The 27,656-nt window shown below is 62.0% G+C and overlaps 1 protein-coding gene across 1 annotated transcript; it reads left to right on the forward strand.

Moving 5' to 3' along the window:
- The first annotated feature begins 23,215 nt into the window (after positions 1–23,215).
- On the forward strand, positions 23,216–26,428 carry LOC122424396 (double homeobox protein 4C-like). Its single transcript, XM_043442139.1, has 7 exons — positions 23,216–23,249; positions 24,176–24,330; positions 24,447–24,588; positions 24,823–24,954; positions 25,168–25,410; positions 25,688–25,775; positions 25,852–26,428. Exons 1-7 carry the CDS (start codon positions 23,216–23,218, stop codon positions 26,426–26,428), a joined length of 1,371 nt encoding a protein of 456 aa, XP_043298074.1.
- The last annotated feature ends 1,228 nt before the right edge of the window (positions 26,429–27,656 follow it).

Genomic DNA, 27,656 nt, shown 5'->3' on the forward strand with positions numbered 1-27,656 from the left:
GCGCATCGGCCACGACCGCTCCTGCTCCAGAGGACCGAAGGGCCCCACCCGCTGTCCACAGCACCTCTCCTCCCCTTGGCCCCTCTCAGACACACGAGAGCATGCCACCCTTGGCTGCAGCCGCTCCTTTGGGCGCCCCCACCTTCTGGGTGCCCGCGACTGCCTCTGGGGTCTGTGTGGGCCAGCCGTTGATGTTCTTCGTGATCCAGCCCAGCCCGGTGGCTCTCCAGCCAAGTGAGAAGCCACCACCTCCTCCCCAGGTTGCAGTGCCCTGGGCCCCGTGCTCCCCTGCTGACACGGCCCCTTGGCAGCCTGGGCCAGGGGCCATCCTGCCGCCTCTACAGCCTGAGACACACATCAGGCGGGAGCCGGAGTCACCCGTTGGTGAAGGCACGGCCCCACCGCTAGAGCCACAGCCCCATCCGCCCAGCCTTCCAAGCTCAACAAACCTCCTAGATGAGGTCTTGGCGGCCACCGGCATCCTGGAAATGCAGGCGCCTTCCGCGGGGGCCGCTGCAGATGCAGGAGCGCACCCTGCCCTCCCAGGCACACCCAGCTTCCTAGAAGAGTTCGTGGAGGCCACGGGCATCCCAGACACGCAGGCCCCTTCCCTGGGGGCCGCTGCAGATGCAGGAGTGCACCCTGCCCTGCCAGACGCACCCAGCTTTCTAGATGAGCTCATGGAGGCCCAGGGCATCACGGAATGGCAGGCGCCTTCCCCGGGGGCTTCTGCAGATGCAGGAGAGCACCCTGCCCTCCCAGGTGCACCCAGCTTCCTAGAAGAGTTCGTGGAGGCCACGGGCATCCCGGACACGCAGGCCCCTTCCCTGGGGGCCGCTGCAGATGCAGGAGAGCACCCTGCCCTCCCAGGTGCACCCAGCTTCCTAGAAGAGTTCGTGGAGGCCACGGGCATCCCGGACACGCAGGCCCCTTCCCTGGGGGCCGCTGCAGATGCAGGAGTGCACCCTGCCCTGCCAGACGCACCCAGCTTCCTAGACGAGCTCATGGAGGCCACAGGCATCACGGAATGGCAGGCGCCTTCCCCGGGGGCTGCTGCACATGCAGGAGTGCACCCTGCCCTCCCAGGTGCACCCAGCTTCCTAGACGAGCTCTTGGAGGCCACGGCAATTGTGGACTCGCAGGCGCCTTCCCCGGGGGCCGCTGCAGATGCAGGAGAGCACCTTGCCCTCCCAGGCGCACCCATCTTTCTAGACGAGCTCTTGGAGGCCACGGGCATTGTGGACTCGCACGTGCCTTCCCCAGGCGCTTCTGCAGATGCAGGAGTGCACCCTGCCCTCCCAGGCGCACCCAGCTTTCTAGACGAGCTCTTGGAGGCCATGGGCATTGCGGACTCGCAGGCGCCTTCCCCGGGGACCGCTGCAGATGCAGGAGTGCACCCTGCCCTCCCAGGCGCACCCAGCTTCCTAGATGAGCTCTTGGAGGCCACCGGCGTCCTGGACACGATGGGGCCTTCCCTGGGGCCCTCTGCAGATGCAGGAGCACACCCCGCCCTCCCAGGCTCACCCAGCCTCCAAGATGAGCTCCTGGCCGTCACATGCATCCCGGGCTCGCTGGGTCCTTCCCTGGGGTCCTCTCCTGTCATCCCAGTGTACCATCCAGCCCTCCCCGAGTCACCCAGCCTCCTAGAGGAAATCATGGCTGCCACGTTCATCCAGGACACGCCCTGGTCTTCACCAGGGGCCGCTGCAGGGGAAGAAGGAGTTGAGGCAATCCTGGAAGCACCCCTCAGTGAGGAGGATTACCAGGCCCTCCTGGACATGCTGGAGGCTCCCCAGGCCCTCGGGCTTAGAGGGAGAAGAAGGAAAGGGGCACCTTCTTCCCTGAGCCCCTTTCAGGTCTCCTTGCCTCGGATGCCGAGCCACGGAGGTCTCGGAGTAGGGAAGATTTAGGTTGGGGGGGGTGGCGGGCGGAGAGCATAGTAACGGGATGACTACCAGCAACTTTGGGGACAAACACTAGAGCTGGACCTGTGGGAAGTATGGGCCCCTCCAAGAGGCACAGCCCACCTGAAGCCTCAAGGAATCCCAGTATTCCAGTGACCAAGAGGGTGGCTAAGAGCGGACATTCCGTGGAGCCAATAAAGAAACCCTGTGCTCTGCACAAGTCCTTTTGGTCTGACTCTTCTGTGTTCTGGTTGCGTCTTTCCAGCAGTCCACGCAGTCCACACTCCTTCCCTAGGCCAGGGCCAGCCGAGGGAGTGGGAGTGGGAGATAGGGCAGTGGGAAGGTGGAAGGCTGGGAAACGCAAGGTAGCAGGGGGCGAGTGGATGGAGGGAGAGGGTGGGGGTGAAGGGAGAGGGTGGGGGTAAAGGGAGAGGCTTGGGGAAGGCTGAGTGGGAGAGGGAGGGAGGGAGAGAAGGGAGGGAGACAGAGAGAGTTGGGGACGGAGAGAGGGAGAGGGCGTTTGGGGGAGGGGGCGGAGCCCCCGTCTGGGACTCAGCGTCTAGCCACCGGCCATGCCTGCAGCTCTCCCTAAAATAGTCCGTCAGGGACATGCTTCCCTCGGTTTCGGGGTGCCTGCTCTGGGCGGGTTTCCCGAGGTCAGATCCTCTGAGCCAGCAGTAGGGACCTACCCACACAACCGCTTTCACGACCAGACTCCATGTCAACACACATGCCCGGTAGAGCTGCAAAGGCCAATCATCTCCGTGTGTCTCTCTGACCCTCAGGGTGTCGTGACTCAGCTCGCCCTGCCACCAGAATCCCCCCGTCACCCGCAGACAAACAGGCATGATTTCCTTGCAAACCCGTTCCTGAATTCCTAGACACAGTGGTTTCGAAGTACATACAAGCCCCTGACTGTTCTCATGTGAAGCCCCCGTGGTTGGCTTTAGAGACCTGGGTGGCCAAAGAATCCATTGGGAAAGATGGCTGTGGCTGTGGTGTTGTGGTTCATTCGTTTCTTTTCAACTCATTGGGACCTGTTCAGAGCCATCCCCCGTGTTGCCTCACGCAGCCTCGTCCCTTCTTTGTCTGCTCCTGCCTCCTGATTGCCTCCTCCTTCTCCTCTCTGCCCTCCGTTTCTTTAAGAAAGCACACACTATTTCCACGTCCAGTTGTTGGCACAGGTCAGGGCGTGTCTCGGTCCAGAACGTGCATGCTTCCTTCCTTGGCTTAGTGGAACCACCTTCCACTAAGTAGTAGACCCACTAAGTAGTACAACCACCTTCCCCTGAGGAGTAGGAATTACAGTGTCCCGTTTCCCAGGTCTCCCCAGGGCACTTTGGGTAGGGGGTGGACTGGGGAAGTGCGAGCATCAGGGTGCACCTGCAAAAGCCCCAAACGGTGTGAGTTGCCATTCGAGACGCTGGCCCATCACGTCTCTGGCAGTCGACATGGGATTCTGGCAAGTCAAAGACTTGGGGGTATTTGGTGGGGGTGGGGGTAGGGTGGGTGTGGGCAGGGTGGTGGACTGGGACTGCTGTCGGGAAAGGACGCCAGGGGGGCACGGAGGAGGTGGGGAGGAATGTGGGAAAGGGAGGCAAGGATTTAAAGGATCTAGGAGGAGGCACCGGAGAGAGCGTCCAGTGTGCGGGAATGCCTCGGAGGAGCCGGCGGAGGCCATTGCGGCCAACGTATGTGTGCAATGTGAAAAGGCGGGAAAAGCCAGGGCGTTCGGAAGGCAAGGCAGGCTGGGAAAGGGGGCGTGGGCGGCAACTTCAAAGGGACCTAGGGGAATACCAGGCAGTTAGGACTCTGTGCACTGCCGAGGGCCCCCAAGCCTGGGGTTGATTCCAGATGCTGCGTGGCAGGGCCACACACCAAAAGCCCCAACGGCCCCCCCAGCCCAACCTGGACCTTGGGGGTCTGGGGCACTGGCCATGCCCATGAAAGCCCACTGGCTCCACGGGATTCTTTCCAGGGTCTCTGCTTGGCGGCCAGGGGCGTCCCCTCTGACTAAGCACCTACCACCATTGACGTCAATAGGGGCGGAGCTGCCTCACCCTATCCAAAGTCCCGAGCTGCTGGGTCCTGGCCCACTGAGAAGGCAGTCTGCAGCGTCCTTGTGGCTCTCCCACCATGGCTTCGTCCAGCTCCTCCAGCACCTCAGGCGGTACGTTTGCCCTCGCTCCCTGGGGTCGGATCACGTCTCGGGGGGTGGTGGGGGGGGTCTGTGGATAGCCCGGCCAAGGGCCCACGGCAACCGTGTCGACTGACCGCCAAGAAAGCCAGGCACCGGTCAGCTGGGTCCCTGGTTTCCAGGCGTCAGGTGTGCCCAGAGAGGCACCGTTTGGTCGTTTGGCTCCTTTGGCACACACATGGCTTCTCCTTTCTCTTTTCTGTGATGATGGTGTTGGTTGTGTGGTCGGGGGGCCGGTAGGGGAACTGGCATGGGGCCCTATTTCCTCATCTTGCCATGGAAATGGAAGTCGGGGAGCTCTGTGGCTTTGCCACCTTCAGTGGCTTGCTCTCCACAATGGCCTAGGGCCTTCTGTCTTCCGTCAGGCGTTGCGTGTTGGGCTTCGCTTCGGCTTCCTTCCCTTTCATTTCCTGTTCCCCTAGTGATGGCAAATATGGCCCTGGCTCCTGTTAGCCCCGAGAAGCCAGGTTCCCTCCCCCCCGCTGGCATCGTGATGGAGGGAATTGTGGGAGAGGTCCCATCGAGACGTTTTCCAGGCATCTGCTCAGGCAGGTGGAAAAATGTCTCCGCACACAGGCGGGATGGTGTGCTGGTCTTTGGTGGGTGGGATTTCTTGCCAGCTTTGTTTCAGGGGCGGGTTTGGCTTCCTTTCTGCTTGCTGGTGTTCCTTGGATTCCGGCGTGGGTGGGGCGTGGGGGATTTCCCCACTGCCCTTGACTCTCAGCCTGGCTCTCGGGGTGTAGCCAAGTGACCTCCAAATGCAGAGGCGTCCCCGGGCTCCCGGCTTTGCTGAGGCACAGGGGCAACGGCCCTGGGCGGGGAGCATGCTTGGGCACTTCCGTCGAGTCCTCTCCCACCCCCACGTCCTCTGAGACTTTTCCCTTTCGTCTCTTCCACAGGCCCCATCGCCAGAGGATCTCGAAGGAGGAGGCTTGTTCTGAAGCTGAGCCAGAAGGACACCCTGCAAGCGCTCTTTCAACAGAACCCTTACCCTGGGATAGTGACCAGGGAACGACTGGCCCGAGAGCTTGGCATTGCCGAAAGCAGAGTTCAGGTAGGGCCCTCTCTCTCCACCCGTTCTCCCTCTCAGGCTCCCCGTGCCGATCCGCGTCAGCAGAAAGCATCCGGAGGCCTTTCTCTTGAGGTCGAATTCTCTCTGTTTGCCCCTAGGTCTGGTTTCAGAACCAACGAAGACGATGGCTAAAGCAGAGCCGATCGCCGTCTGCAAATATGCACCAAGACGGGGAAGGGGCGCCACGGTCCACGGCCAGGCCACCGTCGACACCTCCTCGACCTCAGTCTTCCACTCAAGGTAAGTTACCCAGCGTTCTGCAAAGGCAAGCCCCCCAGAGAGGGTCCCGAAACCTCCCCCTCTTGACAGAGAATTCTCTCTGCTGGTGGATGACCACCAGAGGCTCAGAAACACCAAGGAGGGAGGAAACAGGGCCATCTGGTTGCGTCCCCCATCAGTGACCCAGATAGGGCCACCATGTCCCCAGGCGGCGTGGACGGGCAGCACTGTTCCCCCTTTGCACCCCCTCCCCAGTCCCCGTCGGGAACTTTAGCCTCCGGCCGCCCAGGCAACCTTGGCCGAGGAGCATGCTTCAGGGCACTCTGCGGCAAGACCGGAGGAACAAGGAGACACACAGGGGCATGCATGTGTGCCGAGTGTGTGTGTGTGCGTGTGTGCATGCACACCTCCACCATGGATCCAGGCACGCGATCCATCTGTGGGTGTATTCCCTAGAACCCCGCCCCGGCTGCAGAGCCACCTGAAGTGATTCATGTGTGTGGGACTGTCCACCCCCTGCACACCATCTAGGGTGTCTGTGTTGTCAAGGTCCCATGGGCCTTAAAGTCCTCTCCTCTCGGTGTGTTCTTTCCTTGGTAGAAGACTCGGCCAGAGAGGCCAGGAGAAAGAGGACAGTCATCTCTCCTTCTCAAACAAGGATCCTTGTGCAAGCCTTCACGAGGGATCGCTTTCCGGGGATTGCCGCCAGGGAAGAACTGGCTCGTCAGACGGGAATCCCAGAAGCTCGAATCCAGGTACGTTCTCCACCCAGCGCATGGGCCCAGGCCGTGGCCCAGGAGACGGGCGCGTTCAGCCCTGCCAAGCCTTTGGAGCTGGATACACGTCGGCTTGGGCCGGGGCTTGGGCTAGGGGGGAGGGGGCCGAAAGTTGGTGGGCTGAGTGGTGGGTTATGTGGCGCTTTGGGCCCTGCAGGCGCCCCTCATTTCCCAGGGCCCAGGGATTCGTTTGCAGAAAATGGCCCTGCAGAACTCACCCTGGGCCTGCCAGATCAGAGGACGGGTGGCCAGGCGGGGTGTCGAATGGGTGCCACAGAGGCGCCAGCACGTTGATCTGGACGGTCACGACTTCTGATGTGCCTGTCTGCCTTTTGCTCCCCTAGATATGGTTTCAAAACCGAAGAGCTCGGCACCCCCAGCAGAGCGCAAGGGGGCCTGGCAATGGCCAGGCCCGAGGACCAGGCGGCGCATCGGCCACGACCGCTCCTGCTCCAGAGGACCGAAGGGCCCCACTCGCTGTCCACAGCACCTCTCCTCCCCTTGGCCCCTCTCAGACACACGAGAGCATGCCACCCTTGGCTGCAGCCGCTCCTTTGGGCGCCCCCACCTTCTGGGTGCCCGCGACTGCCTCTGGGGTCTGTGTGGGCCAGCCGTTGATGTTCTTCGTGATCCAGCCCAGCCCGGTGGCTCTCCAGCCAAGTGAGAAGCCACCACCTCCTCCCCAGGTTGCAGTGCCCTGGGCCCCGTGCTCCCCTGCTGACACGGCCCCTTGGCAGCCTGGGCCAGGGGCCATCCTGCCGCCTCTACAGCCTGAGACACACATCAGGCGGGAGCCGGAGTCACCCGTTGGTGAAGGCACGGCCCCACCGCTAGAGCCACAGCCCCATCCGCCCAGCCTTCCAAGCTCAACAAACCTCCTAGATGAGGTCTTGGCGGCCACCGGCATCCTGGAAATGCAGGCGCCTTCCGCGGGGGCCGCTGCAGATGCAGGAGCGCACCCTGCCCTCCCAGGCGCACCCAGCTTCCTAGAAGAGTTCGTGGAGGCCACGGGCATCCCGGACACGCAGGCCCCTTCCCTGGGGGCCACCGCTAGAGCCACAGCCCCATCCGCCCAGCCTTCCAAGCTCAACAAACCTCCTAGATGAGGTCTTGGCGGCCACCGGCATCCTGGAAATGCAGGCGCCTTCCGCGGGGGCTGCTGCAGATGCAGGAGCGCACCCTGCCCTCCCAGGCACACCCAGCTTCCTAGAAGAGTTCGTGGAGGCCACGGGCATCCCGGACACGCAGGCCCCTTCCCTGGGGGCCGCTGCAGATGCAGGAGTGCACCCTGCCCTGCCAGACGCACCCAGCTTTCTAGATGAGCTCATGGAGGCCCAGGGCATCACGGAATGGCAGGCGCCTTCCCCGGGGGCTTCTGCAGATGCAGGAGAGCACCCTGCCCTCCCAGGTGCACCCAGCTTCCTAGAAGAGTTCGTGGAGGCCACGGGCATCCCGGACACGCAGGCCCCTTCCCTGGGGGCCGCTGCAGATGCAGGAGAGCACCCTGCCCTCCCAGGTGCACCCAGCTTCCTAGAAGAGTTCGTGGAGGCCACGGGCATCCTGGACACGCAGGCCCCTTCCCTGGGGGCCGCTGCAGATGCAGGAGTGCACCCTGCCCTGCCAGACGCACCCAGCTTCCTAGACGAGCTCATGGAGGCCACAGGCATCACGGAATGGCAGGCGCCTTCCCCGGGGGCTGCTGCACATGCAGGAGTGCACCCTGCCCTCCCAGGTGCACCCAGCTTCCTAGACGAGCTCTTGGAGGCCACGGCAATTGTGGACTCGCAGGCGCCTTCCCCGGGGGCCGCTGCAGATGCAGGAGAGCACCTTGCCCTCCCAGGCGCACCCATCTTTCTAGACGAGCTCTTGGAGGCCACGGGCATCGTGGACTCGCACGTGCCTTCCCCGGGCGCTTCTGCAGATGCAGGAGTGCACCCTGCCCTCCCAGGCGCACCCAGCTTTCTAGACGAGCTCTTGGAGGCCATGGGCATTGCGGACTCGCAGGCGCCTTCCCCGGGGACCGCTGCAGATGCAGGAGTGCACCCTGCCCTCCCAGGCGCACCCAGCTTCCTAGATGAGCTCTTGGAGGCCACCGGCGTCCTGGACACGATGGGGCCTTCCCTGGGGCCCTCTGCAGATGCAGGAGCACACCTCGCCCTCCCAGGCTCACCCAGCCTCCAAGATGAGCTCCTGGCCGTCACATGCATCCCGGGCTCGCTGGGTCCTTCCCTGGGGTCCTCTCCTGTCATCCCAGTGTACCATCCAGCCCTCCCCGAGTCACCCAGCCTCCTAGAGGAAATCATGGCTGCCACGTTCATCCAGGACACGCCCTGGTCTTCACCAGGGGCCGCTGCAGGGGAAGAAGGAGTTGAGGCAATCCTGGAAGCACCCCTCAGTGAGGAGGATTACCAGGCCCTCCTGGACATGCTGGAGGCTCCCCAGGCCCTCGGGCTTAGAGGGAGAAGAAGGAAAGGGGCACCTTCTTCCCTGAGCCCCTTTCAGGTCTCCTTGCCTCGGATGCCGAGCCACGGAGGTCTCGGAGTAGGGAAGATTTAGGTTGGGGGGGGGGTGGCGGGTGGAGAGCATAGTAACGGGATGACTACCAGCAACTTTGGGGACAAACACTAGAGCTGGACCTGTGGGAAGTATGGGCCCCTCCAAGAGGCACAGCCCACCTGAAGCCTCAAGGAATCCCAGTATTCCAGTGACCAAGAGGGTGGCTAAGAGCGGACATTCCGTGGAGCCAATAAAGAAACCCTGTGCTCTGCACAAGTCCTTTTGGTCTGACTCTTCTGTGTTCTGGTTGCGTCTTTCCAGCAGTCCACACAGTCCACACAGTCCACACTCCTTCCCTAGGCCAGGGCGAGCCGAGGGAGTGGGAGTGGGAGATAGGGCAGTGGGAAGGTGGAAGGCTGGGAAACGCAAGGTAGGAGGGGGCGAGTGGATGGAGGGAGAGGGTGGGGGTGAAGGGAGAGGGTGGGGGTGAAGGGAGAGGCTTGGGGAAGGCTGAGTGGGAGAGGGAGGGAGGGAGAGAAGGGAGGGAGTCAGAGAGAGTTGGGGACGGAGAGAGGGAGAGGGCGTTTGGGGGAGGGGGGCGGAGCCCCCGTCTGGGACTCAGCGTCTAGCCACCGGCCATGCCTGCAGCTCTCCCTAAAATAGTCCGTCAGGGACATGCTTCCCTCGGTTTCGGGGTGCCTGCTCTGGGCGGGTTTCCCGAGGTCAGATCCTCTGAGCCAGCAGTAGGGACCTACCCACACAACCGCTTTCACGACCAGACTCCATGTCAACACACATGCCCGGTAGAGCTGCAAAGGCCAATCATCTCCGTGTGTCTCTCTGACCCTCAGGGTGTCGTGACTCAGCTCGCCCTGCCACCAGAATCCCCCCATCACCCGCAGACAAACAGGCATGATTTCCTTGCAAACCCGTTCCTGAATTCCTAGACACAGTGGTTTCGAAGTACATACAAGCCCCTGACTGTTCTCATGTGAAGCCCCCGTGGTTGGCTTTAGAGACCTGGGTGGCCAAAGAATCCATTGGGAAAGATGGCTGTGGCTGTGGTGTTGTGGTTCGTTCGTTTCTTTTCAACTCATTGGGACCTGTTCAGAGCCATCCCCCGTGTTGCCTCACGCAGCCTCGTCCCTTCTTTGTCTGCTCCTGCCTCCTGATTGCCTCCTCCTTCTCCTCTCTGCCCTCCGTTTCTTTAAGAAAGCACACACTATTTCCACGTCCAGTTGTTGGCACAGGTCAGGGCGTGTCTCGGTCCAGAACGTGCATGCTTCCTTCCTTGGCTTAGTGGAACCACCTTCCACTAAGTAGTAGACCCACTAAGTAGTACAACCACCTTCCCCTGAGGAGTAGGAATTACAGTGTCCCGTTTCCCAGGTCTCCCCAGGGCACTTTGGGTAGGGGGTGGACTGGGGAAGTGCGAGCATCAGGGTGCACCTGCAAAAGCCCCAAACGGTGTGAGTTGCCATTCGAGACGCTGGCCCATCACGTCTCTGGCAGTCGACGTGGGATTCTGGCAAGTCAAAGACTTGGGGGTATTTGGTGGGGGTGGGGGTAGGGTGGGTGTGGGCAGGGTGGTGGACTGGGACTGCTGTCGGGAAAGGACGCCAGGGGGGCACGGAGGAGGTGGGGAGGAATGTGGGAAAGGGAGGCAAGGATTTAAAGGATCTAGGAGGAGGCACCGGAGAGAGCGTCCAGTGTGCGGGAATGCCTCGGAGGAGCCGGCGGAGGCCATTGCGGCCAACGTATGTGTGCAATGTGAAAAGGCGGGAAAAGCCAGGGCGTTCGGAAGGCAAGGCAGGCTGGGAAAGGGGGCGTGGGCGGCAACTTCAAAGGGACCTAGGGGAATACCAGGCAGTTAGGACTCTGTGCACTGCCGAGGGCCCCCAAGCCTGGGGTTGATTCCAGATGCTGCGTGGCAGGGCCACACACCAAAAGCCCCAACGGCCCCCCCAGCCCAACCTGGACCTTGGGGGTCTGGGGCACTGGCCATGCCCATGAAAGCCCACTGGCTCCACGGGATTCTTTCCAGGGTCTCTGCTTGGCGGCCAGGGGCGTGCCCTCTGACTAAGCACCCACCACCATTGACGTCAATAGGGGCGGAGCTGCCTCACCCTATCCAAAGTCCCGAGCTGCTGGGTCCTGGCCCACTGAGAAGGCAGTCTGCAGCGTCCTTGTGGCTCTCCCACCATGGCTTCGTCCAGCTCCTCCAGCACCTCAGGTGGTACGTTTGCCCTCGCTCCCTGGGGTCGGATCACGTCTCGGGGGGTGGTGGGGGGGGTCTGTGGATAGCCCGGCCAAGGGCCCACGGCAACCGTGTCGACTGACCGCCAAGAAAGCCAGGCACCGGTCAGCTGGGTCCCTGGTTTCCAGGCGTCAGGTGTGCCCAGAGAGGCACCGTTTGGTCGTTTGGCTCCTTTGGCACACACATGGCTTCTCCTTTCTCTTTTCTGTGATGATGGTGTTGGTTGTGTGGTCGGGGGGCCGGTAGGGGAACTGGCATGGGGCCCTATTTCCTCATCTTGCCATGGAAATGGAAGTCGGGGAGCTCTGTGGCTTTGCCACCTTCAGTGGCTTGCTCTCCACAATGGCCTAGGGCCTTCTGTCTTCCGTCAGGCGTTGCGTGTTGGGCTTCGCTTCGGCTTCCTTCCCTTTCATTTCCTGTTCCCCTAGGGATGGCAAATATGGCCCTGGCTCCTGTTAGCCCCGAGAAGCCAGGTTCCCTCCCCCCCGCTGGCATCGTGATGGAGGGAATTGTGGGAGAGGTCCCATCGAGACGTTTTCCAGGCATCTGCTCAGGCAGGTGGAAAAATGTCTCCGCACACAGGCGGGATGGTGTGCTGGTCTTTGGTGGGTGGGATTTCTTGCCAGCTTTGTTTCAGGGGCGGGTTTGGCTTCCTTTCTGCTTGCTGGTGTTCCTTGGATTCCGGCGTGGGTGGGGAATGGGGGATTTCCCCACTGCCCTTGACTCTCAGCCTGGCTCTCGGGGTGTAGCCAAGTGACCTCCAAATGCAGAGGCGTCCCCGGGCTCCCGGCTTTGCTGAGGCACAGGGGCAACGGCCCTGGGCGGGGAGCATGCTTGGGCACTTCTGTCGAGTCCTCTCCCACCCCCACGTCCTCTGAGACTTTTCCCTTTCGTCTCTTCCACAGGCCCCATCGCCAGAGGATCTCGAAGGAGGAGGCTTGTTCTGAAGCTGAGCCAGAAGGACACCCTGCAAGCGCTCTTTCAACAGAACCCCTACCCTGGGATAGCGACCAGGGAACGACTGGCCCGAGAGCTTGGCATTGCCGAAAGCAGAGTTCAGGTAGGGCCCTCTCTCTCCACCCGTTCTCCCTCTCAGGCTCCCCGTGCCGATCCGCGTCAGCAGAAAGCATCCGGAGGCCTTTCTCTTGAGGACGAATTCTCTCTGTTTGCCCCTAGGTCTGGTTTCAGAACCAACGAAGACGATGGTTAAAGCAGAGCCGATCGCCGTCTGCAAATATGCACCAAGACGGGGAAGGGGCGCCACGGTCCACGGCCAGGCCACCGTCGACACCTCCTCGACCTCAGTCTTCCACTCAAGGTAAGTTACCCAGCGTTCTGCAAAGGCAAGCCCCCCAGAGAGGGTCCCGAAACCTCCCCCTCTTGACAGAGAATTCTCTCTGCTGGTGGATGACCACCAGAGGCTCAGAAACACCAAGGAGGGAGGAAACAGGGCCATCTGGTTGCGTCCCCCATCAGTGACCCAGATAGGGCCACCATGTCCCCAGGCGGCGTGGACGGGCAGCACTGTTCCCCCTTTGCACCCCCTCCGCAGTCCCCGTCGGGAACTTTAGCCTCCGGCCGCCCAGGCAACCTTGGCCGAGGAGCATGCTTCAGGGCACTCTGCGGCAAGACCGGAGGAACAAGGAGACACACAGGGGCATGCATGTGTGCCGAGTGTGTGTGTGTGCGTGTGTGCATGCACACCTCCACCATGGATCCAGGCACGCGATCCATCTGTGGGTGTATTCCCTAGAACCACGCCCCGGCTGCAGAGCCACCTGAAGTGATTCATGTGTGTGGGACTGTCCACCCCCTGCACACCATCTAGGGTGTCTGTGTTGTCAAGGTCCCATGGGCCTTAAAGTCCTCTCCTCTCGGTGTGTTCTTTCCTTGGTAGAAGACTCGGCCAGAGAGGCCAGGAGAAAGAGGACAGTCATCTCTCCTTCTCAAACAAGGATCCTTGTGCAAGCCTTCACGAGGGATCGCTTTCCGGGGATTGCCGCCAGGGAAGAACTGGCTCGTCAGACGGGAATCCCAGAAGCTCGAATCCAGGTACGTTCTCCACCCAGCGCATGGGCCCAGGCCGTGGCCCAGGAGACGGGCGCGTTCAGCCCTGCCAAGCCTTTGGAGCTGGATACACGTCGGCTTGGGCCGGGGCTTGGGCTAGGGGGGAGGGGGCCGAAAGTTGGTGGGCTGAGTGGTGGGTTATGTGGCGCTTTGGGCCCTGCAGGCGCCCCTCATTTCCCAGGGCCCAGGGATTCGTTTGCAGAAAATGGCCCTGCAGAACTCACCCTGTGCCTGCCAGATCAGAGGACGGGTGGCCAGGCGGGGTGTCGAATGGGTGCCACAGAGGCGCCAGCACGTTGATCTGGAAGGTCACGACTTCTGATGTGCCTGTCTGCCTTTTGCTCCCCTAGATATGGTTTCAAAACCGAAGAGCTCGGCACCCCCAGCAGAGCGCAAGGGGGCCTGGCAATGGCCAGGCCCGAGGACCAGGCGGCGCATCGGCCACGACCGCTCCTGCTCCAGAGGACTGAAGGGCCCCACCCGCTGTCCACAGCACCTCTCCTCCCCTTGGCCCCTCTCAGACACACGAGAGCATGCCACCCTTGGCTGCAGCCGCTCCTTTGGGCGCCCCCACCTTCTGGGTGCCCGCGACTGCCTCTGGGGTCTGTGTGGGCCAGCCGTTGATGTTCTTCGTGATCCAGCCCAGCCCGGTGGCTCTCCAGCCAAGTGAGAAGCCACCACCTCCTCCCCAGGTTGCAGTGCCCTGGGCCCCGTGCTCCCCTGCTGACACGGCCCCTTGGCAGCCTGGGCCAGGGGCCATCCTGCCGCGTCTACAGCCTGAGACACACATCAGGCGGGAGCCGGAGTCACCCGTTGGTGAAGGCACGGCCCCACCGCTAGAGCCACAGCCCCATCCGCCCAGCCTTCCAAGCTCAACAAACCTCCTAGATGAGGTCTTGGCGGCCACCGGCATCCTGGAAATGCAGGCGCCTTCCGCGGGGGCCGCTGCAGATGCAGGAGCGCACCCTGCCCTCCCAGGAACACCCAGCTTCCTAGAAGAGTTCGTGGAGGCCACGGGCATCCCAGACACGCAGGCCCCTTCCCTGGGGACCGCTGCAGATGCAGGAGTGCACCCTGCCCCCCCAGGCGCACCCAGCTTCCTAGATGAGCTCTTGGAGGCCACCGGCGTCCTGGACACGATGGGGCCTTCCCTGGGGCCCTCTGCAGATGCAGGAGCACACCTCGCCCTCCCAGGCTCACCCAGCCTCCAAGATGAGCTCCTGGCCGTCACATGCATCCCGGGCTCACTGGGTCCTTCCCTGGGGTCCTCTCCTGTCATCCCAGTGTACCATCCAGCCCTCCCCGAGTCACCCAGCCTCCTAGAGGAAATCATGGCTGCCACGTTCATCCAGGACACGCCCTGGTCTTCACCAGGGGCCGCTGCAGGGGAAGAAGGAGTTGAGGCAATCCTGGAAGCACCCCTCAGTGAGGAGGATTACCAGGCCCTCCTGGACATGCTGCCAGGCTCCCCAGGCCCTCGGCCTTAGAGGGAGAAGAAGGAAAGGGGCACCTTCTTCCCTGAGCCCCTTTCAGGTCTCCTTGCCTCGGATGCCAAGCCACGGAGGTCTCGGAGTAGGGAAGATTTAGGTTGGGGGGGGGGGGGTTGGCGGGCGGAGAGCATAGTAACGGGATGACTACCAGCAACTTTGGGGACAAACACTAGAGCTGGACCTGTGGGAAGTATGGGCCCCTCCAAGAGGCACAGCCCACCTGAAGCCTCAAGGAATCCCAGTATTCCAGTGACCAAGAGGGTGGCTAAGAGCGGACATGACGTGGAGCCAATAAAGAAACCCTGTGCTCTGCACAAGTCCTTTTGGTCTGACTCTTCTGTGTTCTGGTTGCGTCTTTCCAGCAGTCCACACAGTCCACACAGTCCACACTCCTTCCCTAGGCCAGGGCGATCCGAGGGAGTGGGAGTGGGAGATAGGGCAGTGGGAAGGTGGAAGGCTGGGAAACGCAAGGTAGGAGGGGGCGAGTGGATGGAGGGAGAGGGTGGGGGTGAAGGGAGAGGGTGGGGGTGAAGGGAGAGGCTTGGGGAAGGCTGAGTGGGAGAGGGAGGGAGGGAGAGAAGGGAGGGAGACAGAGAGAGTTGGGGACGGAGAGAGGGAGAGGGCGTTTGGGGGAGGGGGGCGGAGCCCCCGTCTGGGACTCAGCGTCTAGCCACCGGCCATGCCTGCAGCTCTCCCTAAAATAGTCCGTCAGGGACATGCTTCCCTCGGTTTCGGGGTGCCTGCTCTGGGCGGGTTTCCCGAGGTCAGATCCTCTGAGCCAGCAGTAGGGACCTACCCACACAACCGCTTTCACGACCAGACTCCATGTCAACACACATGCCCGGTAGAGCTGCAAAGGCCAATCATCTCCGTGTGTCTCTCTGACCCTCAGGGTGTCGTGACTCAGCTCGCCCTGCCACCAGAATCCCCCCGTCACCCGCAGACAAACAGGCATGATTTCCTTGCAAACCCGTTCCTGAATTCCTAGACACAGTGGTTTCGAAGTACATACAAGCCCCTGACTGTTCTCATGTGAAGCCCCCGTGATTGGCTTTAGAGACCTGGGTGGCCAAAGAATCCATTGGGAAAGATGGCTGTGGCTGTGGTGTTGTGGTTCATTCGTTTCTTTTCAACTCATTGGGACCTGTTCAGAGCCATCCCCCGTGTTGCCTCATGCAGCCTCGTCCCTTCTTTGTCTGCTCCTGCCTCCTGATTGCCTCCTCCTTCTCCTCTCTGCCCTCCGTTTCTTTAAGAAAGCACACACTATTTCCACGTCCAGTTGTTGGCACAGGTCAGGGCGTGTCTCGGTCCAGAACGTGCATGCTTCCTTCCTTGGCTTAGTGGAACCACCTTCCACTAAGTAGTAGACCCACTAAGTAGTACAACCACCTTCCCCTGAGGAGTAGGAATTACAGTGTCCCGTTTCCCAGGTCTCCCCAGGGCACTTTGGCTAGGGGGTGGACTGGGGAAGTGCGAGCATCAGGGTGCACCTGCAAAAGCCCCAAACGGTGTGAGTTGCCATTCGAGACGCTGGCCCATCACGTCTCTGGCAGTCGACGTGGGATTCTGGCAAGTCAAAGACTTGGGGGTATTTGGTGGGGGTGGGGGTAGGGTGGGTGTGGGCAGGGTGGTGGACTGGGACTGCTGTCGGGAAAGGACGCCAGGGGGGCACGGAGGAGGTGGGGAGGAATGTGGGAAAGGGAGGCAAGGATTTAAAGGATCTAGGAGGAGGCACCGGAGAGAGCGTCCAGTGTGCGGGAATGCCTCGGAGGAGCCGGCGGAGGCCATTGCGGCCAACGTATGTGTGCAATGTGAAAAGGCGGGAAAAGCCAGGGCGTTCGGAAGGCAAGGCAGGCTGGGAAAGGGGGCGTGGGCGGCAACTTCAAAGGGACCTAGGGGAATACCAGGCAGTTAGGACTCTGTGCACTGCCGAGGGCCCCCAAGCCTGGGGTTGATTCCAGATGCTGCGTGGCAGGGCCACACACCAAAAGCCCCAACGGCCCCCCCAGCCCAACCTGGACCTTGGGGGTCTGGGGCACTGGCCATGCCCATGAAAGCCCACTGGCTCCACGGGATTCTTTCCAGGGTCTCTGCTTGGCGGCCAGGGGCGTCCCCTCTGACTAAGCACCCACCACCATTGACGTCAATAGGGGCGGAGCTGCCTCACCCTATCCAAAGTCCCGAGCTGCTGGGTCCTGGCCCACTGAGAAGGCAGTCTGCAGCGTCCTTGTGGCTCTCCCACCATGGCTTCGTCCAGCTCCTCCAGCACCTCAGGCGGTACGTTTGCCCTCGCTCCCTGGGGTCGGATCACGTCTCGGGGGGTGGTGGGGGGGGTCTGTGGATAGCCCGGCCAAGGGCCCACGGCAACCGTGTTGACTGACCGCCAAGAAAGCCAGGCACCGGTCAGCTGGGTCCCTGGTTTCCAGGCGTCAGGTGTGCCCAGAGAGGCACCGTTTGGTCGTTTGGCTCCTTTGGCACACACATGGCTTCTCCTTTCTCTTTTCTGTGATGATGGTGTTGGTTGTGTGGTCGGGGGGCCGGTAGGGGAACTGGCATGGGGCCCTATTTCCTCATCTTGCCATGGAAATGGAAGTCGGGGAGCTCTGTGGCTTTGCCACCTTCAGTGGCTTGCTCTCCACAATGGCCTAGGGCCTTCTGTCTTCCGTCAGGCGCTGCGTGTTGGGCTTCGCTTCGGCTTCCTTCCCTTTCATTTCCTGTTCCCCTAGTGATGGCAAATATGGCCCTGGCTCCTGTTAGCCCCGAGAAGCCAGGTTCCCTCCCCCCCGCTGGCATCGTGATGGAGGGAATTGTGGGAGAGGTCCCATCGAGACGTTTTCCAGGCATCTGCTCAGGCAGGTGGAAAAATGTCTCCGCACACAGGCGGGATGGTGTGCTGGTCTTTGGTGGGTGGGATTTCTTGCCAGCTTTGTTTCAGGGGCGGGTTTGGCTTCCTTTCTGCTTGCTGGTGTTCCTTGGATTCCGGCGTGGGTGGGGCGTGGGGGATTTCCCCACTGCCCTTGACTCTCAGCCTGGCTCTCGGGGTGTAGCCAAGTGACCTCCAAATGCAGAGGCGTCCCCGGGCTCCCGGCTTTGCTGAGGCACAGGGGCAACGGCCCTGGGCGGGGAGCATGCTTGGGCACTTCCGTCGAGTCCTCTCCCACCCCCACGTCCTCTGAGACTTTTCCCTTTCATCTCTTCCACAGGCCCCATCGCCAGAGGATCTCGAAGGAGGAGGCTTGTTCTGAAGCTGAGCCAGAAGGACACCCTGCAAGCGCTCTTTCAACAGAACCCTTACCCTGGGATAGCGACCAGGGAACGACTGGCCCGAGAGCTTGGCATTGCCGAAAGCAGAGTTCAGGTAGGGCCCTCTCTCTCCACCCGTTCTCCCTCTCAGGCTCCCCGTGCCGATCCGCGTCAGCAGAAAGCATCCGGAGGCCTTTCTCTTGAGGTCGAATTCTCTCTGTTTGCCCCTAGGTCTGGTTTCAGAACCAACGAAGACGATGGCTAAAGCAGAGCCGATCGCCGTCTGCAAATATGCACCAAGACGGGGAAGGGGCGCCACGGTCCACGGCCAGGCCACCGTCGACACCTCCTCGACCTCAGTCTTCCACTCAAGGTAAGTTACCCAGCGTTCTGCAAAGGCAAGCCCCCCAGAGAGGGTCCCGAAACCTCCCCCTCTTGACAGAGAATTCTCTCTGCTGGTGGATGACCACCAGAGGCTCAGAAACACCAAGGAGGGAGGAAACAGGGCCATCTGGTTGCGTCCCCCATCAGTGACCCAGATAGGGCCACCATGTCCCCAGGCAGCGTGGACGGGCAGCACTGTTCCCCCTTTGCACCCCCTCCCCAGTCCCCGTCGGGAACTTTAGCCTCCGGCCGCCCAGGCAACCTTGGCCGAGGAGCATGCTTCAGGGCACTCTGCGGCAAGACCGGAGGAACAAGGAGACACACAGGGGCATGCATGTGTGCCGAGTGTGCGTGCGTGCGTGTGTGCATGCACACCTCCACCATGGATCCAGGCACGCGATCCATCTGTGGGTGTATTCCCTAGAACCCCGCCCCGGCTGCAGAGCCACCTGAAGTGATTCATGTGTGTGGGACTGTCCACCCCCTGCACACCATCTAGGGTGTCTGTGTTGTCAAGGTCCCATGGGCCTTAAAGTCCTCTCCTCTCGGTGTGTTCTTTCCTTGGTAGAAGACTCGGCCAGAGAGGCCAGGAGAAAGAGGACAGTCATCTCTCCTTCTCAAACAAGGATCCTTGTGCAAGCCTTCACGAGGGATCGCTTTCCGGGGATTGCCGCCAGGGAAGAACTGGCTCGTCAGACGGGAATCCCAGAAGCTCGAATCCAGGTACGTTCTCCACCCAGCGCATGGGCCCAGGCCGTGGCCCAGGAGACGGGCGCGTTCAGCCCTGCCAAGCCTTTGGAGCTGGATACACGTCGGCTTGGGCCGGGGCTTGGGCTAGGGGGGAGGGGGCCGAAAGTTGGTGGGCTGAGTGGTGGGTTATGTGGCGCTTTGGGCCCTGCAGGCGCCCCTCATTTCCCAGGGCCCAGGGATTCGTTTGCAGAAAATGGCCCTGCAGAACTCACCCTGGGCCTGCCAGATCAGAGGACGGGTGGCCAGGCGGGGTGTCGAATGGGTGCCACAGAGGCGCCAGCACGTTGATCTGGACGGTCACGACTTCTGATGTGCCTGTCTGCCTTTTGCTCCCCTAGATATGGTTTCAAAACCGAAGAGCTCGGCACCCCCAGCAGAGCGCAAGGGGGCCTGGCAATGGCCAGGCCCGAGGACCAGGCGGCGCATCGGCCACGACCGCTCCTGCTCCAGAGGACCGAAGGGCCCCACCCGCTGTCCACAGCACCTCTCCTCCCCTTGGCCCCTCTCAGACACACGAGAGCATGCCACCCTTGGCTGCAGCCGCTCCTTTGGGCGCCCCCACCTTCTGGGTGCCCGCGACTGCCTCTGGGGTCTGTGTGGGCCAGCCGTTGATGTTCTTCGTGATCCAGCCCAGCCCGGTGGCTCTCCAGCCAAGTGAGAAGCCACCAGCTCCTCCCCAGGTTGCAGTGCCCTGGGCCGCGGGCTCCCCTGCTGACACGGCCCCTTGGCAGCCTGGGCCAGGGGCCATCCTGCCGCCTCTACAGCCTGAGACACACATCAGGCGGGAGCCGGAGTCACCCGTTGGTGAAGGCACGGCCCCACCGCTAGAGCCACAGCCCCATCCGCCCAGCCTTCCAAGCTCAACAAACCTCCTAGATGAGGTCTTGGCGGCCACCGGCATCCTGGAAATGCAGGCGCCTTCCGCGGGGGCCGCTGCAGATGCAGGAGCGCACCCTGCCCTCCCAGGCACACCCAGCTTCCTAGAAGAGTTCGTGGAGGCCACGGGCATCCCAGACACGCAGGCCCCTTCCCTGGGGGCCGCTGCAGATGCAGGAGTGCACCCTGCCCTGCCAGACGCACCCAGCTTTCTAGATGAGCTCATGGAGGCCCAGGGCATCACGGAATGGCAGGCGCCTTCCCCGGGGGCTTCTGCAGATGCAGGAGAGCACCCTGCCCTCCCAGGTGCACCCAGCTTCCTAGAAGAGTTCGTGGAGGCCACGGGCATCCTGGACACGCAGGCGCATTCCCTGGGGGCCGCTGCAGATGCAGGAGAGCACCCTGCCCTCCCAGGTGCACCCAGCTTCCTAGAAGAGTTTGTGGAGGCCACGGGCATCCCGGACACGCAGGCCCCTTCCCTGGGGGCCGCTGCAGATGCAGGAGTGCACCCTGCCCTGCCAGACGCACCCAGCTTCCTAGACGAGCTCATGGAGGCCACGGGCATCACGGAATGGCAGGCGCCTTCCCCGGGGGCTGCTGCACATGCAGGAGTGCACCCTGCCCTCCCAGGTGCACCCAGCTTCCTAGACGAGCTCTTGGAGGCCACGGGCATTGTGGACTCGCAGGCGCCTTCCCCGGGCGCTTCTGCAGATGCAGGAGTGCACCCTGCCCTCCCAGGCGCACCCAGCTTTCTAGACGAGCTCTTGGAGGCCATGGGCATTGCGGACTCGCAGGCGCCTTCCCTGGGGACCGCTGCAGATGCAGGAGTGCACCCTGCCCTCCCAGGCGCACCCAGCTTCCTAGATGAGCTCTTGGAGGCCACCGGCGTCCTGGACACGATGGGGCCTTCCCTGGGGCCCTCTGCAGATGCAGGAGCACACCTCGCCCTCCCAGGCTCACCCAGCCTCCAAGATGAGCTCCTGGCCATCACATGCATCCCGGGCTCGCTGGGTCCTTCCCTGGGGTCCTGTCCTGTCATCCCAGTGTACCATCCAGCGCTCCCCGAGTCACCCAGCCTCCTAGAGGAAATCATGGCTGCCACGTTCATCCAGGACACGCCCTGGTCTTCACCAGGGGCCGCTGCAGGGGAAGAAGGAGTTGAGGCAATCCTGGAAGCACCCCTCAGTGAGGAGGATTACCAGGCCCTCCTGGACATGCTGCCAGGCTCCCCAGGCCCTCGGCCTTAGAGGGAGAAGAAGGAAAGGGGCACCTTCTTCCCTGAGCCCCTTTCAGGTCTCCTTGCCTCGGATGCCAAGCCACGGAGGTCTCGGAGTAGGGAAGATTTAGGTTGGGGGGGGGGGGGTTGGCGGGCGGAGAGCATAGTAACGGGATGACTACCAGCAACTTTGGGGACAAACACTAGAGCTGGACCTGTGGGAAGTATGGGCCCCTCCAAGAGGCACAGCCCACCTGAAGCCTCAAGGAATCCCAGTATTCCAGTGACCAAGAGGGTGGCTAAGAGCGGACATTCCGTGGAGCCAATAAAGAAACCCTGTGCTCTGCACAAGTCCTTTTGGTCTGACTCTTCTGTGTTCTGGTTGCGTCTTTCCAGCAGTCCACGCAGTCCACACTCCTTCCCTAGGCCAGGGCCAGCCGAGGGAGTGGGAGTGGGAGATAGGGCAGTGGGAAGGTGGAAGGCTGGGAAACGCAAGGTAGGAGGGGGCGAGTGGATGGAGGGAGAGGGTGGGGGTGAAGGGAGAGGGTGGGGGTGAAGGGAGAGGCTTGGGGAAGGCTGAGTGGGAGAGGGAGGGAGGGAGAGAAGGGAGGGAGACAGAGAGAGTTGGGGACGGAGAGAGGGAGAGGGCGTTTGGGGGAGGGGGCCGGAGCCCCCGTCTGGGACTCAGCGTCTAGCCACCGGCCATGCCTGCAGCTCTCCCTAAAATAGTCCGTCAGGGACATGCTTCCCTCGGTTTCGGGGTGCCTGCTCTGGGCGGGTTTCCCGAGGTCAGATCCTCTGAGCCAGCAGTAGGGACCTACCCACACAACCGCTTTCACGACCAGACTCCATGTCAACACACATGCCCGGTAGAGCTGCAAAGGCCAATCATCTCCGTGTGTCTCTCTGACCCTCAGGGTGTCGTGACTCAGCTCGCCCTGCCACCAGAATCCCCCCGTCACCCGCAGACAAACAGGCATGATTTCCTTGCAAACCCGTTCCTGAATTCCTAGACACAGTGGTTTCGAAGTACATACAAGCCCCTGACTGTTCTCATGTGAAGCCCCCGTGATTGGCTTTAGAGACCTGGGTGGCCAAAGAATCCATTGGGAAAGATGGCTGTGGCTGTGGTGTTGTGGTTCGTTCGTTTCTTTTCAACTCATTGGGACCTGTTCAGAGCCATCCCCCGTGTTGCCTCACGCAGCCTCATCCCTTCTTTGTCTGCTCCTGCCTCCTGATTGCCTCCTCCTTCTCCTCTCTGCCCTCCGTTTCTTTAAGAAAGCACACACTATTTCCACGTCCAGTTGTTGGCACAGGTCAGGGCGTGTCTCGGTCCAGAACGTGCATGCTTCCTTCCTTGGCTTAGTGGAACCACCTTCCACTAAGTAGTAGACCCACTAAGTAGTACAACTACCTTCCCCTGAGGAGTAGGAATTACAGTGTCCCGTTTCCCAGGTCTCCCCAGGGCACTTTGGGTAGGGGGTGGACTGGGGAAGTGCGAGCATCAGGGTACACCTGCAAAAGCCCCAAACGGTGTGAGTTGCCATTCGAGACGCTGGCCCATCACGTCTCTGGCAGTCGACGTGGGATTCTGGCAAGTCAAAAACTTGGGGGTATTTGGTGGGGGTGGGGGTAGGGTGGGTGTGGGCAGGGTGGTGGACTGGGACTGCTGTCGGGAAAGGACGCCAGGGGGGCACGGAGGAGGTGGGGAGGAATGTGGGAAAGGGAGGCAAGGATTTAAAGGATCTAGGAGGAGGCACCGGAGAGAGCGTCCAGTGTGCGGGAATGCCTCGGAGGAGCCGGCGGAGGCCATTGCGGCCAACGTATGTGTGCAATGTGAAAAGGCGGGAAAAGCCAGGGCGTTCGGAAGGCAAGGCAGGCTGGGAAAGGGGGCGTGGGCGGCAACTTCAAAGGGACCTAGGGGAATACCAGGCAGTTAGGACTCTGTGCACTGCCGAGGGCCCCCAAGCCTGGGGTTGATTCCAGATGCTGCGTGGCAGGGCCACACACCAAAAGCCCCAACGGCCCCCCCAGCCCAACCTGGACCTTGGGGGTCTGGGGCACGGGCCATGCCCATGAAAGCCCACTGGCTCCACGGGATTCTTTCCAGGGTCTCTGCTTGGCGGCCAGGGGCGTCCCCTCTGACTAAGCACCCACCACCATTGACGTCAATAGGGGCGGAGCTGCCTCACCCTATCCAAAGTCCCGAGCTGCTGGGTCCTGGCCCACTGAGAAGGCAGTCTGCAGCGTCCTTGTGGCTCTCCCACCATGGCTTCGTCCAGCTCCTCCAGCACCTCAGGCGGTACGTTTGCCCTCGCTCCCTGGGGTCGGATCACGTCTCGGGGGGTGGTGGGGGGGGTCTGTGGATAGCCCGGCCAAGGGCCCACGGCAACCGTGTTGACTGACCGCCAAGAAATCCAGGCACCGGTCAGCTGGGTCCCTGGTTTCCAGGCGTCAGGTGTGCCCAGAGAGGCACCGTTTGGTCGTTTGGCTCCTTTGGCACACACATGGCTTCTCCTTTCTCTTTTCTGTGATGATGGTGTTGGTTGTGTGGTCGGGGGGCCGGTAGGGGAACTGGCATGGGGCCCTATTTCCTCATCTTGCCATGGAAATGGAAGTCGGGGAGCTCTGTGGCTTTGCCACCTTCAGTGGCTTGCTCTCCACAATGGCCTAGGGCCTTCTGTCTTCCGTCAGGCGTTGCGTGTTGGGCTTCGCTTCGGCTTCCTTCCCTTTCATTTCCTGTTCCCCTAGTGATGGCAAATATGGCCCTGGCTCCTGTTAGCCCCGAGAAGCCAGGTTCCCTCCCCCACGCTGGCATCGTGATGGAGGGAATTGTGGGAGAGGTCCCATCGAGACGTTTTCCAGGCATCTGCTCAGGCAGGTGGAAAAATGTCTCTGCACACAGGCGGGATGGTGTGCTGGTCTTTGGTGGGTGGGATTTCTTGCCAGCTTTGTTTCAGGGGCGGGTTTGGCTTCCTTTCTGCTTGCTGGTGTTCCCTGGATTCCGGCGTGGGTGGGGCGTGGGGGATTTCCCCACTGCCCTTGACTCTCAGCCTGGCTCTCGGGGTGTAGCCAAGTGACCTCCAAATGCAGAGGCGTCCCCGGGCTCCCGGCTTTGCTGAGGCACAGGGGCAACGGCCCTGGGCGGGGAGCATGCTTGGGCACTTCCGTCGAGTCCTCTCCCACCCCCACGTCCTCTGAGACTTTTCCCTTTCGTCTCTTCCACAGGCCCCATCGCCAGAGGATCTCGAAGGAGGAGGCTTGTTCTGAAGCTGAGCCAGAAGGACACCCTGCAAGCGCTCTTTCAACAGAACCCTTACCCTGGGATAGCGACCAGGGAACGACTGGCCCGAGAGCTTGGCATTGCCGAAAGCAGAGTTCAGGTAGGGCCCTCTCTCTCCACCCGTTCTCCCTCTCAGGCTCCCCGTGCCGATCCGCGTCAGCAGAAAGCATCCGGAGGCCTTTCTCTTGAGGTCGAATTCTCTCTGTTTGCCCCTAGGTCTGGTTTCAGAACCAACGAAGACGATGGCTAAAGCAGAGCCGATCGCCGTCTGCAAATATGCACCAAGACGGGGAAGGGGCGCCACGGTCCACGGCCAGGCCACCGTCGACACCTCCTCGACCTCAGTCTTCCACTCAAGGTAAGTTACCCAGCGTTCTGCAAAGGCAAGCCCCCCAGAGAGGGTCCCGAAACCTCCCCCTCTTGACAGAGAATTCTCTCTGCTGGTGGATGACCACCAGAGGCTCAGAAACACCAAGGAGGGAGGAAACAGGGCCATCTGGTTGCGTCCCCCATCAGTGACCCAGATAGGGCCACCATGTCCCCAGGCAGCGTGGACGGGCAGCACTGTTCCCCCTTTGCACCCCCTCCCCAGTCCCCGTCGGGAACTTTAGCCTCCGGCCGCCCAGGCAACCTTGGCCGAGGAGCATGCTTCAGGGCACTCTGCGGCAAGACCGGAGGAACAAGGAGACACACAGGGGCATGCATGTGTGCCGAGTGTGCGTGCGTGCGTGTGTGCATGCACACCTCCACCATGGATCCAGGCACGCGATCCATCTGTGGGTGTATTCCCTAGAACCCCGCCCCGGCTGCAGAGCCACCTGAAGTGATTCATGTGTGTGGGACTGTCCACCCCCTGCACACCATCTAGGGTATCTGTGTTGTCAAGGTCCCATGGGCCTTAAAGTCCTCTCCTCTCGGTGTGTTCTTTCCTTGGTAGAAGACTCGGCCAGAGAGGCCAGGAGAAAGAGGACAGTCATCTCTCCTTCTCAAACAAGGATCCTTGTGCAAGCCTTCACGAGGGATCGCTTTCCGGGGATTGCCGCCAGGGAAGAACTGGCTCGTCAGACGGGAATCCCAGAAGCTCGAATCCAGGTACGTTCTCCACCCAGCGCATGGGCCCAGGCCGTGGCCCAGGAGACGGGCACGTTCAGCCCTGCCAAGCCTTTGGAGCTGGATACACGTCGGCTTGGGCCGGGGCTTGGGCTAGGGGGGAGGGGGCCGAAAGTTGGTGGGCTGAGTGGTGGGTTATGCGGCGCTTTGGGCCCTGCAGGCGCCCCTCATTTCCCAGGGCCCAGGGATTCGTTTGCAGAAAATGGCCCTGCAGAACTCACCCTGGGCCTGCCAGATCAGAGGACGGGTGGCCAGGCGGGGTGTCGAATGGGTGCCACAGAGGCGCCAGCACGTTGATCTGGAAGGTCACGACTTCTGATGTGCCTGTCTGCCTTTTGCTCCCCTAGATATGGTTTCAAAACCGAAGAGCTCGGCACCCCCAGCAGAGCGCAAGGGGGCCTGCAAGGCCAGTGCCCAGGACCAAGGGGCGCATCGGCACGACCGCTCCTGCTCCAGAGACGAAGGGCCCCACCCGCCTTCACAGCACCTCTCCGCCCCTTGGCCCCTCCAGACACACCGAGAGCATGCCACCCTTGGCTGCCAGCCGCTCCTTTTGGGCCCCCACCTTCTGGGTGCCCGTGACTGCCTCGGCGTCTGTGTGGGCCACCGTTGATGTTCTTCTGATCCAGCCCAGCCCGGTGCTCTCCAGCCAAATGAAGAAAGCCACCACCCCCCCCACTGCAGTGCCCTGGGCCCCGTGCTCCCCTGCTGACACGGCCCCTTGGCAGCCTGGGCCAGGGGCCATCCTGCCGCCTCTACAGCCTGAGACACACATCAGGCGGGCGCCGGAGTCACCCGTTGGTGAAGGCACGGCCCCACCGCTAGAGCCACAGCCCCATCCGCCCAGCCTTCCAAGCTCAACAAACCTCCTAGATGAGGTCTTGGCGGCCACCGGCATCCTGGAAATGCAGGCGCCTTCCGCGGGGGCCGCTGCAGATGCAGGAGCGCACCCTGCCCTCCCAGGTGCACCCAGCTTCCTAGAAGAGTTCTGGAGGCACGGCATCCCAGAGCCGAGCCAGGCCCCTTCCCTGGCGCCGCTGCAGAGCAGGATGCACTCCTTGCCCTGCCAGACGCACCCAGCTTTCTAGATGAGCTCATGGAGGCCCAGGGCATCACGGAATGGCAGGCGCCTTCCCCGGGGGCTTCTGCAGATGCAGGAGAGCACCCTGCCCTCCCAGGTGCACCCAGCTTCCTAGAAGAGTTCGTGGAGGCCACGGGCATCCTGGACACGCAGGCGCCTTCCCTGGGGGCCGCTGCAGATGCAGGAGAGCACCCTGCCCTCCCAGGTGCAGCCAGCTTCCTAGAAGAGTTTGTGGAGGCCACGGGCATCCCGGACACGCAGGCCCCTTCCCTGGGGGCCGCTGCAGATGCAGGAGTGCACCCTGCCCTGCCAGACGCACCCAGCTTCCTAGACGAGCTCATGGAGGCCACAGGCATCACGGAATGGCAGCGCCTTCCCCGGGCGCTGCACAGCAGAGTGCACCGCCCTCCCAGGCGCACCCATCTTTCTAGACGAGCTCTTGGAGGCCACGGGCATTGTGGACTCGCATGTGCCTTCCCCGGGCGCTTCTGCAGATGCAGGAGTGCACCCTGCCCTCCCAGGCGCACCCAGCTTTCTAGACGAGCTCTTGGAGGCCATGGGCATTGCGGACTCGCAGGCGCCTTCCCCGGGGACCGCTGCAGATGCAGGAGTGCACCCTGCCCTCCCAGGCGCACCCAGCTTCCTAGATGAGCTCTTGGAGGCCACCGGCGTCCTGGACACGATGGGGCCTTCCCTGGGGCCCTCTGCAGATGCAGGAGCACACCTCGCCCTCCCAGGCTCACCCAGCCTCCAAGATGAGCTCCTGGCCGTCACATGCATCCCGGGCTCGCTGGGTCCTTCCCTGGGGTCCTCTCCTGTCATCCCAGTGTACCATCCAGCCCTCCCCGAGTCACCCAGCCTCCTAGAGGAAATCATGGCTGCCACGTTCATCCAGGACACGCCCTGGTCTTCACCAGGGGCCGCTGCAGGGGAAGAAGGAGTTGAGGCAATCCTGGAAGCACCCCTCAGTGAGGAGGATTACCAGGCCCTCCTGGACATGCTGCCAGGCTCCCCAGGCCCTCGGCCTTAGAGGGAGAAGAAGGAAAGGGGCACCTTCTTCCCTGAGCCCCTTTCAGGTCTCCTTGCCTCGGATGCCGAGCCACGGAGGTCTCGGAGTAGGGAAGATTTAGGTTGGGGGGTGTGGCGGGCGGAGAGCATAGTAACGGGATGACTACCAGCAACTTTGGGGACAAACACTAGAGCTGGACCTGTGGGAAGTATGGGCCCCTCCAAGA

The sequence above is a fragment of the Cervus canadensis genome, chromosome 22, assembly GCF_019320065.1.
Source record: "Cervus canadensis isolate Bull #8, Minnesota chromosome 22, ASM1932006v1, whole genome shotgun sequence".
Taxonomy (NCBI): Eukaryota; Metazoa; Chordata; class Mammalia; order Artiodactyla; family Cervidae; genus Cervus; species Cervus canadensis.